We start from the raw sequence: 24,090 nt of genomic DNA, 5'->3' as shown, positions 1-24,090 counted from the left end.
ATATAGAAATGAATTAATCAATAAAATGAAAATTAAATGAGTTTTGTAGACAAAAATAAACTGTTTGAAATTAAGAATTTAAATATATATTTTTTTTTAATAATTATTTTAATTAGTTTGAATAAAACATTCATATTTTCAATAAAATAATAGTTTTTAAAGAAATCATAAGCTGCCACCAGTGTTGGGTGTAATGGATTACCAAGTAATTAATGAATGTAATTTAATTACTTTTCCCTATCTAACATCTAATGTTAAAACGTATGTTTTTAATGTAATCTCCTTTTAAATACTTTGGTCAGTTCAAAAATAATGGATCCAATTTTATATTATTTATTTGAAAGAATTAAAAAAGCAGTTTCATGTCTATCCTCAACTGGCTGAGGTTGATATGAGATTTAGAAAGTAATAAGTAATGCAATACTTTTAAAGAGAGTAATTAAAGTAATCTAATTACACTGTTGAAGATGTAATTAGCAGCTAATGCTAATGAATTACTTTTTTACAGTAACTTACCCAACACTGGCTGGCACAATTTAATTTTGTCTAGAAAAACACATTTCAAGGATTAAAGCATAAACATTTGACAGGTAATATACTTTTTAATGCAGACTTGTTTGCATCAGCACGTAAAACATTGCTATAGCTTGGCTTGCGCTATCCTGTTTTAGGTTATCGGAAGAGACTCCCGTTTCCCACTGACAGGAAGACTGAATATAATCCCTGTATAACAGACGGGACTTTCTACAGGAAACCCAGAGCTGAGTTGTACATGCTAACGCACTAAACACCTGTTACAGCACATGTTGTGTCAGTTACTGATGGATCCCCTGAGATGCCATTCACAAGACACAACCAGAGAGCTAATGCTAAGGCTCAACTCACTTTGGAAAAGTTTAATATTTAGTTTGAATACCTGAAGTAGAAATAGTGATGCTTGCTTAATCAAAATCTAAGAAACACACATGATTGCAAAAGTTAGTGTGTGGAACTGCAAGTCCCAGTTATCATTGTTCATTCGCCATCGGCAGAGACGAATAAAGTACAAGCTGTCCTAAACCCCTGTGCGCAGCTCCAGAGATCATTATTCACACAATCATAAAACATTTCATTTCTGCACTGCGCTCCAACATTTGCATATCCGAGATCAAATTCCTTCGTAGAGCTTCGAGCAACAATCTGACACCGCACACATCAATCTATCAGACAGTTTCCACCGCGTCCCTGCCCTGAAAATACAACGTCAAATCAATATGAGAGACAAATATCTCAGATATAAAAAGCAAGACAGCCGTGCATGCATTGTGCATGCGGATATCACATCTGTAATTTATGATATATCAATGTCAACATGACACTTGAAGGCAGAACTGAATGTTAATGTACATACTGGTGTTGGTGTGAATCCCTTGAGCTAACAGCCTGATCGAATCAACAGGGCTCAATATCTCCAGCTGTCGGACAACAGACACAGATTAAGGTGAATATCAATATCAATCAATGCCAACGGTATCTTTTGAACATTAACCAGTGAAATATGAAACTGAGCAATATCTCCTAGGCAAAGCAGCAAACTTTATTATTCAAGCCATAAATAATATTTCTGTAATGATTTAGTTAGCACTTGCAAAGTAATTATTTTTATAGTCCTATAATAATAGTATTAGTATAATAATAACACCGTGAACAGTAAACAAATAATTTTAACGTGCTGATTTGTTGCTTAAGAAAATTTTGAAAAAAAATGTATATATATTTATACATATATATATATTTATTTATTTATTTATTTTCAAAAGTTTCTTAAAGGTATAGCGGAGGATTTTCCCGAATTTTAGAAAAGAACCGCCCTCTCCACTTTTTGAAAAAATGCACATGCGCAACACTCCACCTGCTCCCGAGAGGGAACGCCTATTAAACGTGTGCACGAGAGAGCATGCACGAGCTAATCATAGCTTACATTAACTTTTACTAGCAGTGATTTTAAATGGATTTCTCCAAATAGCATGCCAAACTTTACCTGTCAAGTAGAAACTTCGCGACTGATGCATCAGTGGGAAGCCCAACCTGTGTTTTGAGCGCACGCCATCGTGTGCACGAGCACGTACGACGGCCTTACATAAACATATCACCAGAATGATTGACACTTAGGAGGACCAATAGTCTTGATGATCCACCCGGAAAAAGAAAATCCTCCGCTATGCCTTTAAGCACCAAATCAGCACGTTAAAATTATTTCTGAAGGATCATGTGACACTGAAGACTGTTGTAATGAGGCTGAAAATTCAGATTTGTCATTTAAATTACGTTTTAAAATATACTTAAATAGAAAACAGTTATTTTAAATTGAAAAAATGTTTCACAATATTATTGTTTTACTGTATTTTCGATCAAATAAACACAGCTTTGGAGAGAGACTTCTTTTAAAAACATAAACAAAATCTTGATGTTATATTTCCAGGTTTTATATAACGAAAACCTCCTTCATTTAATAAACGGTTCATGACATGAGAAATTAATATTTCTTGATTTGTTAATATAGAAGAGATATTTGTACCAAATAGCAAATTTCATAGCATAAAAAGACCTCATAAAAATAATAATTATTATTATTTAACCATGCAAGCTCCAAAAACATTTGGATATTGTGGGATCTGTGGTGTCTTTTTTTTACAGTCTATGGCAGGGGTCTCCTGGAGGGCCACTGTCCTGCACCTGAACCAACTAATCGGTGTCTTACTTGGCAAATATGTCCACAAAATACCTGAATATGTAGGCCTACATACACACTCTGGCAGGAGGCTGGGCCTGCTCGGATTATTATGACAGTCCATATGCAGCGTCCGGCCCAAAAGCGTTCAGACAGCTGATAAGAATGTTTGCATTGTAAGCCCCGAGTGCTCCCGTCTGCTTCACCAGCGCAGATCGAGCTTGTTTGCTCTGGCAAAGCTGCTGGCCAATACAAACTGCCAGAACGGAGAGCCTGCAGAGAACAGAGGGGATTGTGGGATTGAGATCTCCAGTAAGATAGGGCTTAGATAGAGCTGGTGAGAAAATGCTGACGATCATAGATTTAGGCTTTAGGACTTTAGGAAACACCCTGTAATGCCATTACCTCATTATCTCCCAGCAAAATCCAGGCAAAAACAAGCACACATGCACCCCAAAACACCCCATGCACAAACATACAGCACACTTTGTGTTCCACATTGTATTTTTTGCTTCATGCAAATTACAGTTTTGCAGATTAAACATCAGTGTACCTGCTGGAGGGGTCAACAAATTTCCAGGGAAACTAGTTTTTTCTAGAAACGTGTGAAGCTAATGTGTTCTGAACATTACAATGCAGATGCTAGGGTCTTGTCAGGGTGTTGCTATGTGGTTGCTATGGTGTTGCTATGTGGTTGCTATAATTTTTTTTTAGATGTGTTGTTGGTGTTTACTAGGGCATTGCAATGCAGTTGGTTGTTGTGGATGGCTGCTACGCAGTTGCTAAGGGTTTTTACAGTAGTTTGTACAGCTACAGTATGCAATGTGGTTGCTAAGATGTTGCTAGGTGACTGTTAAGAGTGTTTTTTAGAGCATTGCAATGCAGCTGCTTGGTTTTTGAGTGGTTGCAATTGAAAGCCTTTTAGTGTATTGTGGGTGGTTGTTTGTACAACAATGTAATGTGGTTGCTAGGTGGCTCCTAAGGTGTTGTGTGTTTTTAGAATGTAGAAATTCTGATGTGGTTGCTATGGCGTTGCTGTGGTTGCTATGGTGTTTTGAGTGTTTTTTAAAGCAATGTAATGTGATTGCTAGAATATTGCTAGGTTGGTACTGAGGTGTTCTAAATATAGAATGTTGCCATTCTTCTATTAGGGTGTTGCGGGTGGTTCCCAGAGGGTTGCTAAGCAGTTCACGAAGTGCTTTGTGTGGTTGTATTACGTTTAGGGTATTTTGTGAATATGTTTTTCACAGCAACGTAATGTGTTTGCTATATGCCTGCTAAGTGTTTTTAAAATGTTGCAATTAGAGTGTTGTGGGTGGTTGCTAAGGGGTTTTCAGAGCATTGCAATGTAGTTGCGATGAAGTTGTGCAAGGAGTATTGGACATTTAAAAATTATAGTTTGTTCTAATGAAATTCTGTACACCTAATTTTACAGAAAAGATCATTAAAAGATAATTAAAAAAGATAATTAAAAGAGAAACACCGTAGGATTAAAATCTTATTTATGACATCATTCATCATTCTGGGCCACAGGCCAACCAGCTGTGCAGATGCTAAGGTGAAATGATGACACCAGAAGCAGCCAAGGGCTCCACGTGACCTTGTGACTCTTGACTCTGACTTAGAGTGAGACTTTAGAAGTGTGAGGTTACAGACTTTGTACCTTAACATCTCTTCACATCACAAACCTGACAAGAGATAAAAGACAGGGATATAAAAGAGAGGCAAGGTGAGAAAGAGAAGACAAGGGGACATCTCCACCTTACATTGCATGAGATCTTCCTCAGATCTGTCTGACATTCACCATATCGTATCTACTGACAGGTTTAGAAACCGATCTTATTTTTTTTTTTTTTTTTAAACACTAAAACTTTAAGCACCCTGGCTGAGAGAGTTGATCAAGTGGACTGTTGCTTTGGTTGTTTGTTCCCCTGTTAGCTTTTATCTGGTTTATTAGCATTCATTAATGGCAAATAGCTTCAAATAAAGAAGTCACAGTACTAGGAGCGTGAAGGTGCGTTTCGTTCACCATGTCGTAATTACGTAACAATTCTGAGCTGTAAAAAGCCTTCACATGCGTGTAGAACTTGTAATTACAAAGTGTAAACTCGTAATTTTCTGAGAGCTACAACGTGGCCGCTGTACCACCTGACCACTGCAGATTAAAGGTGTGTTTGACTTGAAGGCAAGGCAAGTTTATTTATATAGCACATTTCATACAATGGTAATTCAAAGTGTTGTACATAGAAGGATACAAATAAAGAATATAGTAATAAAAATGGAATGCATAAGAAATGAAAATAACAATGAAAGCAGCCTATCTGGTTGGAAGAGTCAGAGAGTTTCACAACTGCTTTGTTTTACTTTGAGATTTTCCCATATTGATTGAACTGTGCCTGCGGTGTTTTCTCGCCGCCTAAATAATCTATTGAATGTCTCCAGATCAGGTTTTTCACCTAAAATCAACCAGGAAGAGCTCTAGGACTGACCTAGAGCGACGCTGTGCAGACCGATCAGTCTATCACATTAATTATTGTTTTATTGTTCTGGCAAGCATCCATATGACTATTGAACATATACAATACAATTAATATGTTAAGCCTTTATAGGGTTGTTTTACTATTAAATTTGCCACTTTTGTTGTTTTCCCAAGCTTAAGCAATGTGATTAATTTACTTCCTCGTTATGTGTTTCCTAGTAGTCTGTATCTGACGGATCAGCAGACTTTGAGCAATTCAGCATTACTTACTGTATGTGCTACCAACCCTTCGTAATATTGATAGTACTCAGTGTACTCAGTAATAGCATAATACATTTTATGCATTTTAATGGGACTCACTTCACAGGCAGACTAATGTTCAGTTGATCCTGAACTGAGACACAGAGGCTGTTTGACCTTTGTCAAGATTACTTTTTTTTAAACTTGAGACGAAGAGGTAAAATTCTGAAAATTTTAGTGTCGATTCATTTTTATTGGTTCATTGCTTTGTTTGAATCGATTTAATGTTTCATTTAATACACTAAACAGAAGGTCTGTTACATTTTATATTTATTAAATACTGAAGTTTATATGATTGTCTTTGATTACATTACATTGATTAAATGTTTGGGTTAATGAATCAGATATTTCAGCTACCAAAGTACGGTATTTAAAGTCCAGTGAATTATGTGATAAATCATAGTATTTCCTTATTATTATTATTAATGTTATTGCAAAGAATATGATATTTATAATCAGATTTAATCATCTGAATCAAAGAACCAGTTCGAAAGAATATTTAATTCACGAAACAAAAGAGTTGAATCAGTATATTGGATGTATTTAATGGATTTCCAACTTGTTTGATTACTTGATAAAAACACTGAATTGTAATTAGTGTGTGTGCATTTGGCAAAATCGGAAAGAATTATCTTATGAGTTTCTTTGCCTGATGGGAAGATTACATTTGCCTCCATACTGTTGGCATTCAGACATTCTCCAGCAATTCCTTCTGCTGCCGTGAGCCGAGGTTTCATTCCATTCTGAAAAGCCACAAAACAATCAATGCCAATAAAGAACCTTTATTTTTAAGAGTGTATGACGACTTCCACTTCTGAGAACTCCGGAAAATCACATTGGCTGTCGATGCACTCAAATAAAAGTATTTAAAGATAACAAAAGTGACCTACACTTTAAAGCACTTTAGATACAGATTATCAGTATGGCTCAGAAGTTGAATGCTGATGAACAGTTGCATCGAATTTCATCTAAATGAGCAGGACGTCTACTTCAGATCCTTTACAATAGAGATGTGGCGTCTGTCCTCACAGGTGAGTGTGTATGTCTGGTCTCCTGTGCACTTTAGTGTGGTTCGTATGCAAGCCGAGATTACTTTCACATACATACTGAGTTACAGTCATGAACCTAGCGACCACGTAACCATACACTGCAAAGCATACTCCCCCTGTCATTTAGACACATTGAAGTGCTCTAAGTGGTGTCATGTTGTAATGTCAGTGCTAGTTCATTGTGGTTGTCTTTTAGGGTGGTAACTATTCCGGTGGATATGTATAGAGTTGAACAACTAGAGTTGCCTTTCACCTTTGGCTTGACCTGGTCTTTTCAATCTCAGTCTCAATGGATATCGAATGGGCTAGATGGGGCTCTTCCACCCTTGGAGTCGAGCTCGGCCTCTTACAATGGCTGATGGGAGCTTGTGGACGCAAGATGTGGGCGGAGCCTGTTGATATGAGTCTGTGGATCAGATAAACCCAGTCTCCCACTTTCCCCTTCTGGGGGGCACTGAAACCAGACCCTCGGACATGCACCGGAGGAGCTGGAGATTGTTCATTGTTCAAAGAGAGTTAAAGCATTTATCTGCAGTTGGAATGGCGACCAAGTTGGTTCAAACCTGAGAGTCTGCTTGAGTATTTAATCAGGTTGTGTGAAGATAGGTCTTCATCACACTCATCGGTGCCCTCGGTTTTTAACCTCATGTTATCTTAAACAAACTGTGAGATTAGAAAGTTCTCCATTGATGTTTCTGGTTAATGATGAGAATGGCGAAGATTGTGTAGTACTCTCCTGAATTCTGAGGAAAACTTCAGCATTCCCTAATAAAAATGCAGATGTTTGCAAACAGTGTGGGATGACCAGGAACATTCTCCTGAACCCCTGAGTCCTCCAAAACCTGTCAGGAGGTCATTATTAATAACCTGATCAGGATTATTTTAACGCATATATATTATTTTATTTTAAATTATTTTAATGCGTTAAGGATTTTGATTGAATCGCATGTGTTAACCTTGACAGCCCTGGTATCATAAAAAAAAAAAAAAATATATATATATATATATATATATATATATATATATATATATATACACACACCATACATATCAGAACTAGTTTAAAAGATATGCTATAAATAGCCACCCCTGACAGCCTTTATACAGAAAAAAAAAAAATCCTCTGAAACAGTTTATTTAAAGCTTTGACTGACAGACTCTCTGGAGAAGGGGCCGTTTTCTCTTCTTCTCTTTAAAGAGATTCTGGGACTGTTGAAACTCTCTATTGTTCACCGAGTAGAGTCACAGAGAGAGAAGTGGGTGTACCCGCCCCGACCCCCTCCCCTTCAGGTCTTTCTTCCCTCCTCCTCGGTCCTCACTATGGCCCATGTCAGCGCTCCTCAAGTCTGCAGGCCCATAGTCTCCTGACAGACCCACTCTCCTTCCAGCTCTTCCCCACTTCTGAGGCCTCTTTTCTGGGATAGGTAGAGCAGGAGTGCTGCTTCATAATGGAGGTGGTGCAACAGGTTGGACATCAGCTATCTCCATTTGGGATATCCGAGTGTCTGTCTGCATCTGCAGGTAATTCTGCTCTTAAACGTTCAGCACTGCAGCTGAGAAGCTTTTTAGATGACAGAATTGTTTTTGTTTTTGGCTAGATTTGCTATAAGTTCAGTTGTATTGATTTTGTCAGATTTTTCCGAGTAGTTTGTGTGCCTAATTGTTGTTTCAGCTTGTATTGTTATTCATATGATTCATAATTCAATTATAGTCACATTATGTGTGGAAAGAAATAATTTAGACCAGTCATTTTCTATAAATCATTCGGGTAAACTGAAGATTAATATCAACACTCACAGATGCCAGAATAGTTGTATTTGTAGAAATAAGCAGGTTTGGGCCCTTGCGTCTGTCTGAGTCGAACATTATTTATGAGTTTAAACCATTTCATGAACAACAAACTGTCTCTTGCTTTCCTTCCCACTCTCACTTTTTCCTCCAAACAGTCCTAGTTTCTGTGTTTCTTCATCATGATATTCTCAGATGTGTTGATGGATCTCGGCTGTCTCAGAGTACCTCAGATGATCTCTGTACAGCATGTGTTGTGCAACTCATCTAAGTCCCTGTTAAAATAATACAAAGCCATTAATATTTGCATTATATCCCCATGCATATTTCTTTGCGTCTCCCTTAAGGCTTTTAAAAACAGTCTTCGCAGTAGCTGAGAGGAGTTCAAGCTCAACCAGGATGTATGAATTATGTTATGTCTATCCTGGGCAAACAATGCTATACTGCAATTGTCCTTTTTCCTGCCAACTCCTGGTGCTTCCTTAGTGTACAGTGAGCATCTAAATCAAATATTTGTGGTGTTTCACAACACTGTTTTGAGAGGAACATAAGAAAAAATCATTATCTATATCTCTGCATTGTTGGTACGACCACAAAACGATTCCCATGTAACAATGGGCTTATTTATGTGGCTGTGTTGTTAATAAAATGGCTGTTGATCTTTGGGATTAGCGAAGTCAATGATGGGAACACACATAATGGAGCATTTAAGGGTGAGGGGGCGTTCCTGGAGAAGGTATGTGACAGTAATTGCTGCTCACTATAACCCTTTTGTTTGGTTCCACCTGGTTTGAGCCGTCTTATAGCTCAGGTCACTCATTAAAGAGCAGCCAAGCTCATATTTGATGAGACACATGCACAGGAAGAGACATACAGCACAAAAACATTATATATATATATCTTATGTTATTACATTATGTTTAGAATCAACATTTTCTGCCTTCTTGGATAGATTTTTCCACTTGCTTCTTTTCTTGCATTTACTAGATTTGTGTGACAGATCCTGAGTCTAAAGCCTTGGGTCTCATTGGTTTTGTTATTCCCATGACAGTTCACTCTGCTTACTTTTAAAGTCCTGTGGCGTGACAGGTTGTCTAGTCGGTTCAGAAGAGCCGTCTGCCCATCGCCCCGTGCCATCAGTGGCAGATGGTGTGAGTTTTGAGTTGTTAAAATCTCAGGGTACCTCAAACACAGACACTGACCCAGAGACTGGAAGTCTGAACAGACAGTGTCTGACTGCAGCTGTTACAGACACTTTAAGACTTTAATAAGAGGACTGTCAAGAAAGAGTCCCCTTTTCCTTTGATCCTATATTAACATAAAACATATATTATCTCTTTTTCTTAATATCGCATTCAAACTGTTGCTGCCCATATATTGTATATGACAACTCTCTGAATAGTTTTAGCATGTTATTGATGGCAATGTTAATGTATTTGGTCTTGGAGGACTAGATCTGCCATGCTGTGCTGCTGCTGATGATTATTGCTGCTGCTTCAGAACAAGTATGGACTTGCTACTGCTAATAGATACAGACACACTGCTGTGAGCATGTAAGATATGCTGCTGCTGCATAAATAAACGTACATAAATCCTATTGCAGATCTAGGCAGGTGGAGCTGGGGGAGGTGGAGGGTTTCAAAGACTAGCTTATAGTGATGTGTCGTTCATGAATGATTTGTTCATTTTGAACGAATCTTTAATATGACTCGGGACTACAGAGTTGTCTCAGAGAGTGATTCGTTCATTTTGTGTTGACCGCGCATGCGCGCAACATCCCACAGGTTCTGTACATGAAACAGAAATGATTAGTTCGAGTCTTCGGGAGTTCGGGTTCGGCTCGGCCGGGTTCTCCGAGTCTTTCGTTCTTCCTATCAGTCCCATAGAGACTATGCTGTCAGTACCGGAAAGACAAATGATTAGTTCATCGAGTCTTTCGGGTCTGAGTCTTCGTTCTTTTGTCATGTGACCGCTGGTATCTCGCTACAAATACAACATTAGATTCGTATTATTGATTGTGTGTCTGAATGTATATTGTTTTATATTTAGGAATTAACATACAATTATCAAAATATATGTGCAATAAATATTATTAAACACAAAATGAACTGGTGCTTCAGTACGTCTCGAAGTTGAACTCTAAGACACGAGGCGGGGAACAGACGTGATGAATGTGAAGTTTTATAAGAAAGAACGTCTCGGATCAGGAGGTGAGGTCAGGTGAACTAAACAGACTGCATTAGCCTGAACTTTAGACCCAACTAATCAAATTAATTAAAAATTTGGATTTGGCTGCCTTACCCTATAGTTTATTTTTGTTTTTTCAAATGTAATCAACATTTTCGTAAGTACTAGATGTGTTGGGCTATTTAACATGACATTTTAATTATATTCTGCTGAAATGACCGAAATGACTCGAAATTCATTCATTTTGCTGAACGAGATTCAAAGATCCGAGTCCGTAAAATGATCCGAACTTCCCACTACTACTAGCTTACAGCAAACAATGAACCAGTCTATTTAAATGGTGAGTAAGCAATCTCATTGGGTGCAAGATTAGCAAAGGCCAATCAGCATGTGCCATGAGGTAATGATGTGCCTGCGGATTGCATGTAAAGGACCTATTAGCCTGCGCCCTCTAGAGTTTCATTAATGAACTAGATATGTTTTTCACCACAGATGAATCTCTGTGTGTTGCAGTTAGCAGAAGCTAACTTTTGTCTCTTCCATTTAGTGTTGTCCACAGCACTGAAATTTAAAAAATGTGACGATACCAGCATTTCCCTCTAGCATTTTGAGCGCTGTTGAACACACGGGAGTGTTGGAATGTAGCCGCCTACCCGCCGATAGGTGCCTGTGCTTTCCAACGCTCCCATGTGTATCTGTGTAAGCGCTCGGCGAAAGCGACATGTTTTTGAAGCGTTGATCATTGTAGCCAATCACAGACATATATGTTGAGCGCGTGAACACAGTGACCAATCAGAGACATATGTTGAGCGCATGAATGCAATGGCCAATCAGAGGTAATCCATTCAACAGCGCTCAAAATGCTAGAGGGAAATGCTGGTGTTGTCACATTTTTTAAATTTCAGTACCGACTTGGTACTCTTTACAACACTACTTCCATCTGAATCTGCCAACAACTCTTATTTCTGTAGTTCAGGAATGTCACAATAGAAGATTCCACTGGCTTCAGCCAAATCACAAATGTTATTTGTCATGAAGGTCAATAGATTAGGAATGGGCATGGAGCAACTTCTCACAGTCTCAGGAATGGACAACAGAGAATAGCGCCATTTACTTGGGATTGCTGAAAACGGCCACCTTTGGAGATATAATCCTGTTTATTGGTCAAATCTCCTGACAAGCATGAAGTCTCCCTGTTATCTTTCACTTTCCACTGTAGTACTTGGTTTATCTCATACAATGTTTTCCCAGACAACGTCTGTGTGAGATTGACATAGTGCCTTTGATTGGATTTACCGACGGAAACAATGGCCTGGGTTATCAGATTGGTAGAGACTGAGAGCAGGGACTATGATTAGTGATTCACTTTATCTGTATACGTAGCTTCAGATTAGGCTAATCAATTTTCTTTTATGATAAAACTAAATTACCCATCTGTCACATAGTGTCAATTCAAGAAGTATTAAGTTTTAAGGTGTAGTCACTCGAGGATTTGAGCATGCACATTTACTTTAAACCTGCAGGGATTTTTTTTTTTTTTTTTTTTTTTTAAACATTTTTAATCATATTCATATTAATTAATTTTGAATTGAGCATGCAAAATTATTTAGGACAACAAACTTGGGCAACAAGATGTAATGTACTGTAGTGCTTTTGTTTTTAATAAATACTTAAATAAATTTTTTTTTGTATTGTTAAATTTTTAAATTAAATTTAATTAATAAAATACATATTATATTTATTATAATCATGTAATCATATTTATGTTATTTATTTATATTGATATTAAATATTATTACATAATACTTTATTTAAATAATATACATTTTTAATCATTGTAAAATATTAAAATAACCATATTAATGGAAGTCTAGTGTGACAGCATTTTTAGAAAAGCAGTTTCCTCATTCGAAAACTATGATTAATTTTATGTAAACTGATTATGTTTATGCCACATATCTGTTCAACTTGGTCTCTCGATCATCCGTAATAAAATGCACGGAGTCAAATGGATTGCATGTTAATCAAGTGCTGGATTTATTCCATGACTTTCTAAGATCTAGTTTCTAAATGGAAACATATCTTCTGACAGCTGCTTGGGCAGGCAATCCATCAAATTCTCATCAATTATGTTTCATATTTATCATGACGGTGAGTCCAAATCTCTACATTATTCGGTTTCGTCAGCTATCGAAGGAGAATGGTGTCTCTGTGCGCAAATGATAAGCTTTAGAGATCACTACCTGGTTTATTTACATAATTAAATGTGGTTATTATTAGACATTCTACACTCTGGACATAATGAAATTGTTTTACTTTATGTACTTAGACTAATGGAGACATGTTTACTGCGTAAGCCTTGCCATGGGTTGTAAATCCAATCCAAGTTAAGATTATTAGGCCCAAACACAACAGACTGTTTGTGAGTTTGTCTAATCCTTCAGGCCACACTCCTTATCAAGACTGTTTTACGAGGGTCACGATATGCAATTGCAGAAGCAGTAATCTAAATGACGTAATGCTGAATAATCTATTGCGATGTGCAGTAGAGCATTATGATAGCGGTATGACAGCTACAAGAATTGATTCAGTATGTCACTGGACTCAGAGTGCAGCTTTCCGTGCAACAACATCAATCATTCATGCCACATTAGCGCTAGGAGACAGAGTTCGTCCCCGAGAGCTCGTAAGCATGGCTGTATTACTGAGACTTGGAAAGAAAGGACAGAATAGAGAAGGTGAAATATGTTTTGTTTGCAGGAGTCATGGAACTGCAGCTTGCTAATTTAATGGAACATGCTAGCTGGAGATTACTGTAAACATTCCACCTCATTCCTTTGCCATGGCAACAGAGGTGCAACACCATGGTGATTCCCTGACAACAGACAACAGTAAACAGCGATCAGGCAACCCCCTGCAGAACTATAATGACTGAATGCATCTTAAAATTAGGGAGAACCAGTCGCTTTCGGGCTCATTTTAGCCAATCATCATACACTCTCAGAACAAAATGGTTCAAAGGCTGTCAGTGGGATTGTACCCTTAAAAAGGTTCTACTATTTACCATTTAGGTACTAATATGTGCACTTGTAGTACCAATAAGTACCTTTGAGGATCTAATATGCACTCTTTAGGTACAAAGGTGCATCTTTTGAAAAGGTACCGCCCCAGTGACAGCTTTTGCTCCTTTTTTTTCCCCCCTGAGAGTGTATAGGCCTATATTCTGTGGCCAAAAGTCAATGTTTTGGGTTTTTATTACTTGAAATTGTTAAGGCTCGTACATCGTAAACATGCAAATAAGAACTTTTTACTCAGAGTTAAAAGTTCTTATTTGCATATTTATGTGGTAAACCACTGATAGGTCTCATTCACTAATAATAACAGATTATTTGTACTTGTAATTTCTCAACACATCTGCGTACGCACAAGAATTTGTTCTGAACCTCGTTCTGATGATTTTGGAGTGTTCTAAATGAGTGTTCTCGCACAAGACACGCCAAAACCATCTCCATATAAGGACTTTCCACACTTCTTTTCCCTCATAGCCTTTCAGTACTCTCAGCAAAAAGATGACGCTCTCTAAACATGTACAACTCAAACTATTTCATCTTAACTCAATTAGAAGATTTTTTTGTGTGTGTGGTTTCAGTTGTTGTACTTTTAGAATAACAAAAGTTATTGGCAAATCATGATTTATTTGTGAAAACAGTCACTTACAATTTAAACCTACAATTTTTGCGATGCAAAAACTAAAGTTTTTTTGTCGTTTTCATCTGTCGCTAATTACTCACTGTTGTATTCCAGCATGCCTTGGTGATATCACAATGCTAATATTGACATAGTATCGCTGATAGAGGTAGTGTGATGTTATAAGCTGTTAACCCTCTCAGTCAATTTTAGTCATGTAGAAATTGTGAACGTGGTGGGATACATTAAAGATAAATGATTAATGCTTTTCTGTGATTGTGATTTGCCTGCATTTATGTTGATGTGCATTGAAAAAATACAAGTGTGAGACATTGATGAACCCAGAGTTAAAGTGGCAATTAAGGGGCCATTCATACAGAACTAATTTCTGGGTTGAAAAGTTGAATTTGAAAAAAAGGTCTCAAAGTTGAACTTATTTGAACTTGACTGTCACAATTCTTACAATGCTGTGTCATGCGAAAGGCTCTGCAAAAGATGAGCTCAATGGTTAAAGACATGCATTTAGCTCATATTTACATAGAAAAACAATGCAAACATAGTGCATAGGAATGCAAGGGTTAAGCATAGTGTGAAAAGCGCTTTTAGTTTGTATTTCCTTTCCATTGTGGCTATCTTACACAATATAATGGGTTATATAATACTTGTTTCATGACCGGGTCATTAGATCAGAGGAGGCTAACACCATGTTCCAAACAGGAAGCAATAAATCACTTCTCTTTCATGATAATCTAAGTTGTTGTCCTAAGAAGCCATGATCGTGACAGAACTTTGCAGCATTACTCTAGGTAGTCCCGTCCGCAGTGAAATCCCATTGGTTGAAAGTCTTGATCTTATATAGCAGTAAATTAAACATCAAATGTGTTCTGATTGGCTGTGAATGTGTGGACTAGTTAAAGTCGGCATGAAACAGAAGTTGCGATAGTCTTTTCTTCCCTACTGTGACGGATATCTGAGTGAAACGGCTTCTCGGACAAGAAGAACAAAATGTAGGGCGGGGCTTGATTTTGTCCAATGGGAATTGGTTGGATGGTTGTGGTGTGCTATTGCTGTGATGTCATGTGAGTGACAGGTTGCCCCGCCCTCGCACCGGTAAGCATGTCATCAGAGAAGAGAATTGATGTTGCTGCAAGAGGGATGGGAAGTTATTTTGAATTTCATGGATTAAAAAATAAATAAATAATGACTTAATAAATATTGCAAAATTCCATAACAAACAATTGTCCATTTTGATTTCATGGTGACTTTAAGATCTCTTTACTCACTTTTGACTCATAAGTTTGAGTGTATTTTCTTTTTAATTATTTGCACTCTGGCAGTCACCATAAAATGCTGGTTCGTCCTGGATGTTATGAAGGAATAAACAGGAAAAAGGAGGTCACTGGGTTTGTTGCATTAAAGGGAGGCAAGTCACTTCTTCCTGTTACTCATGTCTGTAAATGTTATATGGGCTCTGAGGAAAGAAACAGAAAGAGTCGAAGTCAAACTCCTTCAGGAGTCAAAGTATGTTTGCATAACAATCCGTTCACACAGCGCGGCCTGCGAATGCCTCGGACAGCTGCGTCCTAAACACCAGTGACATCTGAATAAAGACCTTCAGTTGATTATGTCAGCGCAGTTGCTGTTAAACCCACAAGCATGCGTGACGGACGTTAGCTCGAAGATTTACTGTACTATAAAACCACTATCTTGAAGATCTCATTTATTTTAATGAGATGAATAAGAGTTTGTGGGTCACCTGCTACTAACCGACTTACTGGACGGACACATGGTACACACTGTTCAAGGAGGAAAGATATTGCTAATCGGTTTACTCATGGTGAATGCAAAGATGAGTAAGTTCAGAAACACTGGAGCGGTTGTTCAGGACTTCCTGAGGAAGGAGGGTGTGCGTTTCTAAATCAGGGAAACAGGAAAAATGCAGGGAATTCTGCATAGATGACTGAACAGGGAGTCGGTCAGGACAGATAATGCTTGGGTGTGTGTGTGCGTGTCAGAAGGTCAGGATGACTAGACTAGACAGTTTTATATGTTTTGCATCATGAAAAGAAATGAATGCTCCATTTAACTGATTTATAGTGTGCAGTAGGTCTTTTTTGCCCTTATAAAAATTACTATGGTAACCACAGTATTGTGGTAAGCTTTTATTATTCCCTCATTATTTTAGTGCATTAATAAAACATTTCCCAGTAATAATAATACAATCATATAGCTATTAATATGAATGAGGTTTCTTTATACCTTGAAGGCTTGGCTTCAAATAATGGTAATAAAAAAGCAATTGAAAATTTCCACCATTATTTCTGAGGTAAAAAAACCCAGACATGGACACATGGGGTAAGTTATCACATTGGGAATGTGCCATTAAACATCATATCAGCTTTTCAGCAAAGTGTAAACTATGACAAATGTGAAAGCAAACTATGATATCAAGAAAACGATGAACAAAATATAAACCAAGTAGCTCAACTCAAATATCAGTTTGTATGACGTCACGCAGCTGTAAACGCCAAACAAACAGCGTAGTGGCAGCGAGCGCGTGAGGGGAGGGACTGACAGCGCTGGTAATCCTATTGTGTCTCGCGCTGCCGGTGCGCGAGGTGCTGGTGTGTGGAGCAGTGCGCGCGGCCGTTTGGAACATAAATGGATTTATTTCTGCAGTGCTTTGAGTCCATACGTATGTAACAACTACCCGCACCTGGAAGCCTAAGGGTTAGTATGCATACTGAGGCGTTATTTTATAGTTTTGGTTTGTGTGGTGGTTTCATTTTGAAGCGCGCAAAATCCTGGACTCTGTAAATGTTGCGTGTGTGATTTTACAGAGAGTGTAAACAAGACTGGATTTATGTACTGAAATCGCAACTCTGGGCATTTGCATGTTGAATATACACAAGGGGGGAATCTAATAGAACGTGTTTGTTCTTGCGTTTAAAAAATAGACGTAACGCAAGCCTCTCGAGACGCGTTTTAAAAGTTGAACTATTTTTAACACTCTACCGCATGTTGCATGCATTACGAAAGTAATGTTAAACAAATAGTTTTGTTTTTTGAGAATGGATTTGACCTCGTTCCTAAAATGAAACATCAAATGTGTATCAGTTTTACAATATTTTACTGTGAAATTTATGAATCGCCTCATTATTTATGACGAAAATGACATTCCAATAGGCTAATTACATTTGTTTAGGTTTTAATTAAAACATTAGTTCCTTTTTGTTATTAGTTTGTATATTGAAATTTTGCATTATGTTAAGTTATATGACACTTGTGTTATTTAGCCTAGTTGTGTCATGTAGTGATGGTGTTTTTGTGGGTAACACTGTGCTCTATTTTTATAGTATTATTGACCACAGTTGCTGGAAGCACCAATTTGGTGAACTTGAAGTTTGGCTTTCCACATGTGTTATTATAAGCTCAATTTACAGTAAGAAACGGATTTTATTAGCTCAGATAGGCTTGTGTATTAACATTACATGATGCATTGACATACAGTTAATAACTGTGAAATATTGAGAAAACTAATTATCTAAATAATTAAATGGTTGGTCATTAATAGTGAGTACTCATTGCATCCACTGTGCAATAGAAGGTTAAAATGTGAAACTATCTTAAAAATGCAACACTTGTCTGCTCGTCTGATTCATATATACATACATCAACCATTAAAAGTAATCACATATGCAATGCAAGAATGCATCCTGAGACTTTAGATTATAAGGGCGCTGTTATGTCTCTAGCTGTATTATGACATTATCTTGACAGATGTTAAAACTGAAGCATTTTTGTTTGTCTTTCTGGGATGTTTAAGGGTTTGCGCATGTGATGGATTGTTTCATATGTGAGAATTCCATAGGAGCAGCGCATGCAGATAAACATACAGAGCACAAGAGGAATGTGTGTCTACAGATCATTCTAATGTTGTTTATTACACACACACACACACACACACACACACACACACATCATGCACTGATGGTCCATGCCTATACATTACACTATGTAAACCTTCTCTCTAGTTCTTAAACACACTGTCAAATAGCTCTCTATATAAAAATATATTGCTTTATGTGGTGTATGCTTACTCAAGTGTTATGTCCTTGTATGAATTCCCAGTTAATGGTGCCAATAAACATCATAACCTTGGCATTTGCATATTAGTTGGTGGCATTATATATCCAAAAAGAACTTAGACTATATCCTCAAAATGATGTGCTTTGCAAGTATAACTCATTCTATAATTCATTTCTCAACTGCATAAGTGCTTTTCGATGTGTAAGCAATGCGTCTGGAAAAACAAGCACAACAAAAAGTATGCAATGATGCATTTCAGAGGCATAATGATGTTATTTTAAATGTAATTAGCTCTCCCATTTGCATATTAGCCTTATTTATTGAAGATCGCTGGAGTAGATCTGTCAGCGGTGACATCGTGCTTGGCACATTATGGTTTGCTAACTGGCTCAGCCGTGCCCTGGTCATGAAGATGGGTGATTGTTGAACGCTCAGCGGGCACAAAGGGCTCTCGTTAGCCTCCTGAGTGTGTGAACTGGCACCGGGATCAATGGCAGCGGGCTTGTGAAAAGCTGGTTCATTATGAACCCTTGAGAACTTGTCACTCACCCGCTGCGAAGTAGAGAGGAGCCGAAAGATGGACGGCGATCTCAGATCTTTAAAGCTACTGTTTACAAAGGGGTGCTGATCCTAGAACAGCTTTATGGGTCGCCTCTATGGATCTATACTCATGGGAAAAGTCTAGTTTAAAGAGGCACATTAAGGTTAATGTACAGCCAGGTGATTGAGGGGAGGGGAGAGAGCGTATGGGTCATAGATCGTTGAGTTCATTTGGAGAGGAAGGTAATCTATTAGAGTATCTGTCGGTAGTAAGTGTGGGGTTCATGGGTCTCTGGAGTGAACTGAAGGGCTGATTAGAGCTGGTAAAATGGTTGAAGAATGAATCATGGGGTAGTTGAAGCAGTGTTGATGTTTGTTATAAGAAAATGCAGTATAGTTAGGCTGGTGGTATTTGTTTTCATGCCATTGTTCGGTACATTGGTTCCATTTAAGACGCTGTTCTAGATTAGAGAGTCTTAGTTTTTGAATGGATTCCAGCCCTTCCCAATCCCTTGTTTTTTTTTTTTTTGTGTTTTTTTTTTTTGCTGTACAGCTCATTGTACCTGTACCATTTTTTTCATTGTTTAGCAATTAAATCCATTTTAATCCATGCAGTGAAAGTGAATGGGGATGAATTCCAAAAATATCAACAAAAGCACTATAAAAATAGTTCAGACTAGCTTTATGGTGTAATACAAGTCTTCATAAGCCATATAATTATGAACTACAGTACACTATACTGTACACAAGTTTGGGGTCAGTAAGATTTGTTGTTTTAAATAAATTAGGCCTAATACTATTATTGAGCAAGAATGCATTAAATGTATAATGTCTTCTATTTCAAATACATTCTGTTATTTTGAACTTTCTGAACATCAACGAATCCTGGAAAACATTGATAATAGTAAGAAATGTTTCTTGTTTACCAAATGAGCATATCAGAATAATTTCTGAAGGATCATGTGACACTGTAGACTGGAGAAATGATGCTGAAAATTCATCTTGTGAATTGTGTGATGCAAAATATACTAAAATGGAAAACAGTAATTTTTAAATTGAAATATTAGCCTTTCAAAGGCCTTGATGAGCATAACAGACTTCCTTCAAAAACATTTTAAAAAATCTTGCCCAAAATGTTTAACGGTAGTGTATGTCTTTTAACCTGTGATACCAATTGGAGCTAAAATTCAGGTCTTTATTTATCATGCCCTCTCTATTCTCTAACAATTGAATTGGAGAAATTGACCTATTTTTAAATGTCCAATGGTTTTAATGAACCAATTGTGAAGTGTGAAATGTAATTTCAGATCCCTCTCTATAGCAGTGACTGTTCACCAGTGTCTGTCCTTTCATTTCTAGATCTTTGGCCTCAGTGATAAAGCAGCCATGCATTGCAGCTGAGAGGAATGAGCTGGCTAGCACTTCTATCCATTCGTTCTCTCTTGGATGAAACAGGTGTCGTGTTAATTGGGGAAGAGGCCTTGTTTACTGCTAGATATACTCATTTACGATTCATTTAGACTCCTCTTGGTCCTCAGACGGTCTGTTCAGGTCTCTTGTGTGAGTGTGCATGTGTTATATGTGCTCAAGTGGTAGGAAGATGAGACCGCAGCAGATGGTGTGTAAACTGTGTTCTAGCCGGACCCCTGTCGAGTCTGCCCTTTGTTGCGCGCATGCATTCCTATGTGAGCGGGTCGGTGCATATGCCATGACACTTTAGTCTTGGCTTAGGTTGCCGTTATCTTACTCTCCATTCATCTGCGGCCTCAGGCGGTGGGCTGCTGCTCAGCATTCCAGCTTTTGTCTACTTCATTTCCATTTGTAAAACAGGTGTGGATGCCGAAACACCAGAGCAAGTTTACGTAATGTAAATGAGATGGGTTGTGCTGACTTTTAAGATTTTTCTTTGAATGGTTTTGTGTTGTTTTAGTAAACAAAAATGAATCTTAATAGGTGACATGGTAGGTAAAACTACTATGTCATAATGAAAGTCATTTACAAGTTTTTAAAGGTAGTGACAAAAGGTCCAAAATGTGGCAAAATTGCCATGAAAAAGTAATATGTTTTGGTGCAATAAAATTTGACTAAACTATAAAATGGCCTGACCATTCTTGTTTCTTCTGAAAAACGTTTGCTTAAATGTTTTTTGGTCAAATAATCCATTGCCATGTCACTTAGGTAAATCTTTAAGATAAAGATAAAATAGGCAGAGTTTGTAAATTGAACCCCCTGTTTGGTTTCCCAAATGAATTAAGGCAGTCGTTTTACATACATAAAACTAACGCAAATATGACAAGCAAAAACAAATCTCACAAAAATAGGCCACAACACACTCGGTTGTAGCACGAAAGCTATTTCCGAAGAATCAATCGCTCCGTTTCCAGGGGTGGTGTGCAGAAGTCAATGGAATCACCGCTGTCATTGTTCCTTCTGTGATTTCCATCTGCTTTGCTTCTCGACAGTCTATAAATACATTTTTAATGGTCGCCAAACTGATCTTGTTGCAGATGAAAATCGATAATCAAGACAGCGGCGACTCCCCGGAGAACTACACAAATGTATACAATAAATAATTTAGTCTTTCACTCAAATCATATCTCCATTAACTCTTAAAAATCTCCCTCAGCACATGGATCGGACATGTCAGACATGCTTTTAAAGATTGGTAATCATCTCTCTCCATATGGATGAGGGACAAAACAAGATGGATCCGGTATTGATCAGATTTTCCCTTGCATTTTCTTTCTGTAAATCTATCTATCTTATCTATCTATCTATCTATCTATCTATCTATCTATCTATCTATCTATCTATCTATCTATCTATCTATCTATCTATCTATCTATCTATCTATCTATCTATCTATCTATCTATCTATCTATCTATCATTTAAAATGTATACAAGTCAAGTCACATTTATTTTTATAGCGCTTTTTACAATACAGATTGTTTCAAAGCAGCTTTACAGAGATAACGGGAAAAATAATGCAAAAAAGATTGTTTCCAAAATAGCGTCACAGTCCAGCTTACTGTAAGTTAGTTCAGTGATGTTTCATTTTTGTTGTAAAAAAGTTATTAATTTAGTCGCTCTGGAGAAAACCGTGATGTTTCAGTTCTCATATAATAGTGTCAATGCAGGCAGATCAATATTATTGTTGAATATTAAATTAAATGTTAAATTTAATGTCCCCAACTTAGCAAGCCAAGCCAATGGCAACAAAGGTGAAAAAGGCGACACTGGCAAGGAACCAAACCTCCATCAGCTGGCAGAATGGAGAAAAAAGTCTATTGTTAAGACTTTTTTTTTTTTTTTTTTTTGCTGCTGTAATATAGAAATGTAGCAGTTTTAACCTAAAGTAAAAAGTCATTTTTTGAACACTTTTTCTATCAAAGTTGTCATTTTAATTCATCAAACGGCCCATGCATGCTGTTCTCAAAAACAAGACAGACACTTCATTCCCCAGCAGACTAAACATGTGACGTCACCTCACATCCACCGTGACAAACCCGTGCTCAAAAGTCTTTGGCTCAGCTCCCTTTCACAGATGTCAACACACCTGTACATTTGTAAATAACGGCTTTGAGTCAGGGGTTAATGACAGATCACAGAAGTGTCAGTGAGGTTTAGTACACAAAGGCATGTTCATGTCATCTTTCATGACGGAGACCTAATTGGTTGTTGTCGTGGTTTGTTGAAAGGAAACTTTTGGGGGCTGAATGTGAAGGAAGCGAATGAGATTTACCTGGCTCTTGCAATTGAAACTGTATATGAATGATTTAAAAATTTCATGTCAAATTGTATTTTATTTATTTTTAAATGGGCAAAAAATGTTAACATCTTAAATCAACAAACATCTGACCATTATTTCAATTTTCTCTCTTTAGGGGGCGACAGGGAGCGAATGACATCCAACCATGAGACGTACCTTCTTATGGCCAGCACACAGAATGACATGGAGGATTGGGTGAAGACCATCCGCAGGGTGATATGGGCTCCGTTTGGAGGAGGTGAGCTTCTGCAACCAGTTGGTCTGAATAAATCAGCGTTGGTTAATGGCTATGAACAGGCTGGTCACAGTTTAACTTTGCTTTACTTACACAGCTCAGCTTTGCTATATATTATACTACTTTATCCCCTGGTTTCACAGACAAGGCTTAAAGCAGCACTCAGTAGCTTCGGGATTTATTCGCTGTATTCTCGCTTTTTGCTCGCAGGTTTCTCTCTAGAGCTCCCCCCACAGCTTCGGAATAGATATTTGACAACACTGTTGTAAAAACTCGTTGGTGATTCTCAGACACCAGAGGCTAGTAAATCAACGACATCAAAGCAGATGGGACATTCTTTAAAACGTCTTCTTCATTCGGGTTCGGACAGCGTGAGGGAGCGCAATAATGACAGTATTTGAGCAGATTTCTTTTGGCCGTAAAGCAATTGTTTACATCACGAGACCTGATATCACGCGATACTTCCTGACGCGGCGGCCGCCGGCCCGCCGGCTCAAAGTTGCAAGTGCGGATTTTCCGCTCACGGGCACCAGGGGGGTGCGAAACGACCACCATTCAACCCGAAATAAGTAATATAACCATTCCAATGACTCCGAAGCTGTTCAGTTAAGGTAAAAAAGTTACTTAGAGCACCTTTAAGCTAGTCCCAGACTAAAATGCAAGTTTGAGCTGTTTTAACTGAAAACAACTTGCACTGATAGGCTATATCTTAAAAGATGTCAGTGCCATTGTTTTGTCTCAAGATTCACACCAGTAATGTTTTTTTTCTAAGGCATGTTTATTAAAGCTACTTAAATGCTCTAATTGAACTAAGGCATAGTACAATAAAAGGGCTAAAAAAAAAAGGCCTAATATAATATAAGGTCTAAAATATGCAAATGAAGCCCCAATAGAATCATCCAACAACAACAACATTTATTTATAAAGCACATTTAAACACAATATAGATTGATCCAAAGTGCTGTACATAGTACAACGCAGGTCTACACTATCAAAAAAATAAATAAATAAATAAAAAATCGAGCAACATGAAGTAGATTGAATCAGCGTTATGAACAAATCAGTTGAGTGAATGAATCAATGACTTACTCATTTATTTGTTTGTTTGATTGCCTGTTTAAAGTTATACAAGTATTGCTTTAGATAAAATGAAGTCCTTACATCCATTTGGATTTTTGCATTGCATTTTTTGCTATTTTCATGACAACTTTCAATATTGTAATGCAAAACAAATATTAAAAAATATGATTCTTTCT

The 24,090-nt window shown here is 37.5% G+C and overlaps 1 protein-coding gene across 6 annotated transcripts in view; it reads left to right on the top strand.

The window, feature by feature from the left end:
- Positions 1 to 24,090, top strand: part of arhgap24 (Rho GTPase activating protein 24) — a 119,138-nt gene that overhangs the window by 81,260 nt on the left and 13,788 nt on the right. For 4 of the 6 annotated variants that reach the window (XM_079898407.1, XM_079898406.1, XM_079898408.1 and 1 more), the window contains exon 4: positions 22,715 to 22,837. In XM_079898407.1, the coding sequence (XP_079754533.1) occupies positions 22,715 to 22,837 (123 nt within the window). Of the gene's footprint in view, positions 1 to 7,855; positions 8,060 to 16,778; positions 16,931 to 22,714; positions 22,838 to 24,090 lie in introns of those variants that run through there. The other 2 variants (XM_079898409.1, XM_079898410.1) reach the window with 2 other exon arrangements.

Source organism: Squalius cephalus (genome assembly GCF_949319135.1).
Source record: "Squalius cephalus genome assembly, chromosome: 17".
In the NCBI taxonomy this organism is placed as follows: Eukaryota; Metazoa; Chordata; class Actinopteri; order Cypriniformes; family Leuciscidae; genus Squalius; species Squalius cephalus.
This window is presented reverse-complemented; position numbering and strand designations above follow the sequence as displayed.